General features: G+C 37.2%; 1 protein-coding gene across 1 annotated transcript in view; it reads right to left on the bottom strand.

Annotated features, from left to right (window-relative positions):
* Window positions 1–7,854, bottom strand: part of LOC105162856 — a 10,354-nt gene continuing 2,500 nt past the window's right edge. Inside the window, exons 2-10 of the mRNA XM_011081009.2 lie at window positions 6,964–7,854; window positions 6,790–6,894; window positions 6,452–6,604; window positions 4,672–4,835; window positions 4,449–4,596; window positions 4,044–4,166; window positions 3,876–3,963; window positions 645–1,022; window positions 1–560 (exon numbers count right to left, since the gene is read on the bottom strand). The exon at window positions 6,964–7,854 is cut by the window's right edge and continues 1,755 nt beyond it. Of these exons, the coding sequence (XP_011079311.1) occupies window positions 856–1,022; window positions 3,876–3,963; window positions 4,044–4,166; window positions 4,449–4,596; window positions 4,672–4,835; window positions 6,452–6,604; window positions 6,790–6,894; window positions 6,964–7,854 (1,839 nt within the window). The 3' untranslated portion in view covers window positions 1–560; window positions 645–855. The remainder of the gene's footprint in view (window positions 561–644; window positions 1,023–3,875; window positions 3,964–4,043; window positions 4,167–4,448; window positions 4,597–4,671; window positions 4,836–6,451; window positions 6,605–6,789; window positions 6,895–6,963) is intronic.

Here is a 7,854-nt window from a genome sequence, read left to right as displayed (position 1 = left end):
TTTGCTAGGACCAAATAATACGAGAGTGGTGGATCCAAACTATAGCACATTCGGTCATCGTATTCATATACAATAAAGCAAATACAAATACACACAATGGAAAGACTAAAGAAGCAAATAGAGCACCAAGGATTCGAGTTCAAAGGTCGATATCCAAGTTTGATAACTTGAAATAATCTCCTCATTGACTGTCCGAAGATTTCAACGTAACGGGACACTATAGCCTTAAAAATCAAACACATCCCAACTTTCCAGAGGGTAAAAGGAATCCTCCGTACTAAGTTTATTAACCAAGGAACATATATTCTCTCCCTCAGCATTCTACAATCAAAATTTTAGCTAGCAGCTGAGATAAAACTCTTGTCAAATATATTGAAAAAGTGGGAATGTACAACAGAACTAAATTTAAAGTTTAACTCAGTACAAGACCATTTTCTTATCACTACTTAAGTATAATATCTACATGTCCTCTGGCAGCCGCCAAATTCAGACACAAAGTGGGAGACGCATCGACACCAAGAACCGCATGACCATCTTCTAATATTGTAGCCAACAATGACCTGCATGATTCAGTACAAGTCTTAGTATGTTGTGGAGATTAAGAAACGGAAAAATCCATAAAATTGACAAATCCAACAACTTACAATCCGGCAATGCAATTAGTTGGTCTCCGCGTATTTTACAGTAAGTTTGACCTAGTTATACCATGTCTGAGGGCGTATTATTGCACTCCATGAAACAAGTAATATTATTAGAGTTCATGGATGAAGATAATCATATAATGTCAATTATTATCAGAGGTATACGCTTTGTCTATATGGCCTCAGGCGCTCTAACAAAAGTAAATGCTTCTTGTCATTTCAGATTCATAGCTGCGGCCATGTTTCTCAACTTCTGCGAGATTTCCGAGAATGAAGGCCTCTGTGCCGGATCAGAAGCCCAACAACTTTCCATTAATGACTTCCATTCGGGGTCGCACCATGTTGGAATTTGGGGGCGCAACGTGTTGTTCACAATCCCGCCTATATGCGATAAATAGAATTTTTATTACATGAGAAAACAAAAACCTTAGGAGCAAGTACAGTGGAAGGAGAAAAAAGGAGGATCATGCAGATATACAGGGAAGTTAAATCTTTGATGTCAGGGCAGAACTGGGCAGATTGTTACTCTAAGAGCAAATACTACGATATCAAAGTCAAGCAATCTTTGTAATATGAAAGCACAACTAATTCCAGTGAATAAATATAAGATGATTACACAGACTGACCTTAAATGTTAGCGTAAGTACAAACTATGCCCTTCCCTTTTCTAAAATTACAAATATCTCCCTCCAAATACAAATGTTTACTTACAAACCTCATTCATTAAGGTTCCAAACAGAAAATGGCAATACCATAAAAAATCAATTGCTTTTCCAGTTTCCCCTTAGTAGTTCGTCAAACTTGGAGAGTATTTGCACTCAATTAAACTATACATTGTTAGTTAACATTTTTCTGTTATGCATTAGTTGATGCCAAACTCAGTCTTATATTGTTTTATCTTCTCATCACCTTCTTATACATCCATCTAAACAATGAAACATTCATCTACCTACACCACATAATAAAATGAAGCTATATAGAACGGTTAGAGTAATAATAGTGTTGAAATAATATTAAGTCATTTTATCACCTCAAATTCCTGAAATGTTAGCTCTTTAAATATTCTGTTAATTGTTACAAGTTTCACTACACGATGTAATATATTTAATTTGAACTAATGTGACGATCTCTTTCGTTGACTTCCTAGTGCAATTGGTTGTAAACATTACAACATTAACATACATTTAAACTGTATATTTTACACAGGATAAGCAGACTACGCTTAAATGAGTCGAGCTTGAGATGCTCTGCCAAATTTCAAAACACTCGAGCTCGATGAGTTTATTCTCTAAGGCTTGAGCTCGAGCTCAGCTTATCTTTAAAAATGACAGCTTCCTGTGTACTTTTTCCAGATTATAATTTCTGAGGAAACAAACATGTTATCGACTAAAAGCGCAAAAATATTTTCTGCAAATAAAAACAAACATAGACAAAACCTTTCTTATAGTCCGCATGAGTTGTCAATATATTGAAAGACTTTAAGAGGATTAAGAGCAAAATATAGATATGAGAGTAACTTCTCATATCATTAGTTCCTTTTCCAATGCAGGCAGACATTCTTTATTTTGAATCCGTTGATTTGGATAGGAAGCCATAGGGATTATAACTTCCATGTTCCAGATCTGGAGTTCCTCAATTTATTTGCTATATAAACTTCATGATAACTGCTACACAAAAAATACTCAACTCCTAGCATAGCAAATTGAGAATTGGAAAATTCAGCAAAAATTTCAAGACAAACTAGAGAAGCATGCTAAATTTCATTGAGCATAATCCTTCTAATAATAGGAGGCATGATATGCAAGAGACAACAATTACTAAGAAGATTTATCATGGAATGGTCCAAGCTTAGCACTAATTACATATGAGACCTCCAACTAGCAAAAGCCCAACTTAAGAAAAAATCTGTATACATCCTATCTGGCATACAGAATGCGTCTCATACTCCTTTCTTCACCAATTTCATGGAAAACATTAGTTCCCCAACATGTGATCACTCACTTCGTGACTCCAAGAAATCTTTTGATAAAGCATCAAATAGAAATGGCATGTGATTAAAGGTCTTCTTAATTGTTCGAATCAATAATTAATTTGTTACAAATAACATTTCATGTGAAATTTTTACCCAATTCATGTTGTTCATGCGTAATGTTAAGCAAATGAAAAATACAAAAAATCTATATATTCAGACTCCAGTAGACTGGAAACTGCTGCATTTATGCATACCAGCGACATGCCCCAAAACCGTTATTTCATATATAAATATCTTAATCAAATGTTCCAACCTCAGGTCTCAGGATGCAGGACAGCGGTAAGAAGTGGAATCAAATTGTGCATAAAATTGCTTTGTCAAAGAAAGAATACAATAGAGAAAATCTAATGAACCTGAAGTAAGATACTAATGTCTGCCAACACGGAGTTTTGACACATGCACGGCGAAAAGTAAGATACAGAGTGATGGCAGAAATAAGCAGATGGACAAGGCCTTAGAGTTTAGATGTAAAACTCATGCGACATTTAGATCTGCTTGACGGTCAAAATATTGTTCCGGTTTTACAATGCAATCTATTAGTTATTTCTTAAATACATGTTCTGAACCACCAGACTTTGAATAACCAACAGTTCGGGACCAAACGGAATACAAACTGTGATAGGTATTCAGAGAGGGTGACACCATAGCATGTGTGGTACTCTTATATGTCCAGACTAACACAGAGCACCCGCTTAAAATACAGCACAAAATGTTAAGGTTAAGACAGTTCATGTACACGATATCTCCATCAACTAGATTAGCATGCCAGTTCATACTTCATATCTTTCTTGCTAAGTCTATTCACTAAACCCCAACAAGGATGGCCCACGTTTAGAGAAATAACATGATTGAACAGATGGACCAACCTATAACCTGTTAAATTTCCACCCACACTGCGCAAGAAAGCTTTACTTGGCAGTTGCAGCCTAAAATCTTAATACAGCCTATGATGAACTTGTTGGGCAATCCCCAATTTTCACTTAAGGCATGACTTGATGCATGAAGTGCAATGATGATTACAGGGCTGCTCCCAAACATAGAGCAGCAACTAGCACAGTATTTTGACTAACCCCATTTATCTCTTTTTTTCTTTAGCCTTGGACAATGATCAAATACAGAATTCTCTCATGACAGCTCTTACTAGAATTACAAAAGAATGTTCTAAAGAAAAGGAATGAATCAGACCATCTTATGGTACGTACCGATTATAGAAGCACAGTGCATATCTGCATAAGGCTCATCACCAGTAAGTAACTCCCACATGACAATCCCAAATGAATAAACATCAATCTGGTGTGGAAAAATCGAAACATCTCTGTCAGTGAGCGGGAGAGGGAGACAAACTCAACAACAGAACGGACCATCAGTACCTTTTCTGTTACCATATTACTCTTTCCACTCAGCAGTTCTGGGGCCATCCACGGTAATGTCCCACGAACACCTCCAGACACTAAAGTATGTTGTTTTACCTTTGATAATCCTAGATCACCAATCTAAATCGAAATTATATCAGAATGACAAAAGTAGTTGTCATAAAACAACACTCACCCAAAGAAGAACCACAACCCAGCAAACCCAATAGGAGAAGATAGAAAGAAAGACTTCAGATAAACAAAGTCACACCAGCAAGGTTGCAGTGGACAATATCTGACAACATACTGGAAACTTCTAATGATTTTTAATAATTCTTATTCAAAAATCTAATTGTAAAAGGATGCTGCATACAGTAAATGCAGTAAAGAAGCTCTAATTTGTGGTTCAGCCACTCAACCTACCTTGCACACTGGACGATGTGGATCTCTCATATTTACCAGCAGATTTTCACATTTTAGGTCAAAATGAACAATATTTTTCCCATGCAAATACTCCATACCAAATGCAGTATCCATCGCAATTATGAGTCTCTTACGTCTGTCAATGGTCCTGTTCAAAAATAATAATACGGCTGCATGAATAAGTGGTATTGAGAATATGCTTGCTAACAACAAAGAAGCACACCTGTCCTTTTTCTGCAGAAATTGTTTCAGAGATCCATTAACCATGAATTCTGTCACAGTTGCTAAAGATCCATCAGGACCATCACGAACTACTCCATAAAAAGAGACAACATTTGGATGGTGCAATGAACTTAATATCAGAGCTTCCTTCCAGAAATCAGCAATCTATACATCAATTGATATGAAATTAGAATTTAATGCCACTGCAGAAATTCAAATATTGATATAAATCATCTCTGGGGGGAAGAAGACAAAAACCCATAAAGGAACATCATTGCCACCCAAAAGCATAAATTGCAACTCAGTCAGAGTACAGAAAACATTGTAACAAATATGAAGGGAAAGGTTCTGAAATGCTGCAGAACACCCCACAAGCTAACTCAAATATTCAGAAAGAAATTGTTAAATGGTTACAGGACATGCCTACTTAAGGAAATTGATCATACTGCTGATGCTATATAAACTGAAAAGACATCCAGTTTTGACAACAGGAACCTCGCCAGATTGAAGTTCACCTCTGTCTCTCTTTTAAGTCCCATTTTCTTTCTGACCGCTCAGATAAGTAATTGTCCTCCACATAACTGATAAATAGCTTCTCTATTTATGTTTTCCCTTCATAAATAACGAAATATATCGCACAAAAAAACAGGGTGAAGTAGCAACATAGATTAGTCTTCTCAGATCATTAGTACAAGTGCTAAGTGTCTACTACCAACCGACCACTATTAAGTGCAAGACATCAGCAACACAACCATTAGATACTTAAAGGCAAGAACTCTGAGAAATGTTAATGATGCACATTGCAGAACCGAAAACATCAGATGGAGTATCTTCCCCAGCTAGAGTGCAAGTAGAGAAGTTCATTAGAACATGTCCACATCACAAGGAAAATGTACTCCACATATATGACATTTATTTCTTCTTTACCTAAAATCTTTTGCGGACAATATCTTACTATAATTTATCAAAGGAAGAAAGATCCTAGAATATAGGAATATCTGAATCCCAAAATTGCTAATAATTGCTCCAAACTGTGTAGAGCATGTCATAATTTATGCATCGACTAGCCAATCCAGCTTCATATAAAAATAGATGGTATACGTGGCATTTATCCTATGGGCATAAGCATCTCGACCAAATACATTGATGAAAATAATCCAGCTCCATAGTTATCAGGCCATCATATCATGGACGAGACCTTGCAGGGTCCTAAATGCCACAATAACACAAGAAGCACAAAATACCATAAGAGTAATAATAAAGAAGCACACCCTAGCTAGAAGCAGGTAGCAGGATTAGCATAATGCTAATGGAGTTATATGCTAAAGAGAGCTTGAAGAAATTAACACATTAGTAGCTACCAAAGAAAAATTTCTGTTCTTCCCTTCCCATCCAATTCTGGTGTAAACTATACTATGCATTTACAACTTGTTTAAATCTAATGAATTTGACAACATTGAGACATTCATCACAAATTAACTTATTCTGGACCAGAAGAATTATAGTTTTAGAGGGGGGCAAAGAAAAGGAATTGTGTCATTCCAAACTATTCATATCAGCAAAGTGGAACCCCCTTCCTGAGGCAGACTAAAAATTATTGAACTATCAACACATGCATGAACTAGGAAAGCAGATTTTATATTAACTTCAGTATCAAGTATAAATTCATGAAATGAAAGTTAGATGGAAAAAAATAATGCTCAGAAATGAAGTAAGATGTAGAGGAAGTGAAGAATATTGCAGCTAAAAAAAGAATGCAAATGCATTAAATAGAAACATACCAGACGTTCCCTTTCAGAAGGCCTTCCAGCAAAGCAGCTGGCCTTTATTCTTTTTATTGCTACATCTGATCCCTTCCACTTTCCATGGTATACAGCACCATATGTCCCTGAACCTAATTCCCGAATCTCCTCCAGATCTTCATTTTTTATTGTCTACAGGGATAAAGAATACAGCAAATAAATGGTATGACATCAGAAGACAAGAATCAATTATATGTGTATCCCAGATAAGAAGAATTGTCTCCAACAGATGCTGATCACATGCAGAAGTAATCAGCTGGTACAGGCGCATGAATTCAGCAGCTAATGGAGATAAACTTATGGGCATGGACGAGAACCTGCAATCCACGGTCAATTGCTTCTGCCTCGGCTTTTGTCAGCTCTATCTTGGAGGGATTCACATTATCATTATCAAAATCTACCTCCAAGTCTGCATTGCCATCCTATAAAACAAGAAACGTGCTTTAAGAATGACTGAAATGGACACAAATTGTAGCTCAACTGATTCTTACCTCTCCATCTTTGTGGTCTCTCACCTCCTCTTTTGCAAGACCATCATGCTCACTGCCCAAATCAGTATTTTTTTGGACTTTAGCTTTCACCTCCTTTAAGCTCAACAAAGCTGCCTCTTTCACAGATGCAATTAACTCGGGCAAGTATTCCAGTCCGTCATCTGGTACCTCCACTGGAGTGCCAGCATTAGTTTTGTCTACAGTTACAGCAACACCATTTCCAGAAGCAGGTTTGGGAATATGTGAAGTGATGAACACAGAAGGTGCTACAGCATCTGAGTTCTTGCCAATGACACCACAAACACCAGAACCTTTGGCCTCCCCTCCATTAATTTGCTCTTTGCTCCCTTCGTACACACTGTTCTCATACGGCCTAACTGATTTTGTAATTTCAGTGTCATTCTGGAAGTCTACTCCAGGAGCAGCAATTGTCACTGACTTATCATCACGTAATGATGCAGGATCAGTCTTACTAAATGGGTCATTAGAAGTGGCAAGTTTAGTCATGGAAGGTGCTGATTGGCTGGGTTCTAAAGTACATGGATGATGATTCTCCAGATTGTAAGTGTTAGGTGTCAGCTTTATAGCCTGCATATGAGAATGCTCTGGCATAAGAGACCCATCAAAGCCCGTAGATCTTTGTGATGTCTCAGGCCAAGGATTCTGATTCTCTAACCCAGTTCTTGGCCTGGGACTACCCTCCACTGTACCTCGTATAAAGCCCATAGGAACAGAGCCATTAACTAGCTGAGATGAAACAGATGTTTCATACGATGGACATCCTTGCAGTGGACTATGAGCATTTCTCCATACAGTTTGTGGATGAATATGGCCATGAGGCACCTGGTATAGATTATCAGTTCCATATGTATACGGAGGATTTCCATATCG

This window comes from Sesamum indicum, linkage group LG5 (assembly GCF_000512975.1).
Source record: "Sesamum indicum cultivar Zhongzhi No. 13 linkage group LG5, S_indicum_v1.0, whole genome shotgun sequence".
Lineage (NCBI taxonomy): Eukaryota > Viridiplantae > Streptophyta > Magnoliopsida > Lamiales > Pedaliaceae > Sesamum > Sesamum indicum.
The sequence above is the reverse complement of the archived record's forward strand: the minus strand, read 5'-3'. Positions and strand labels throughout refer to the sequence as shown.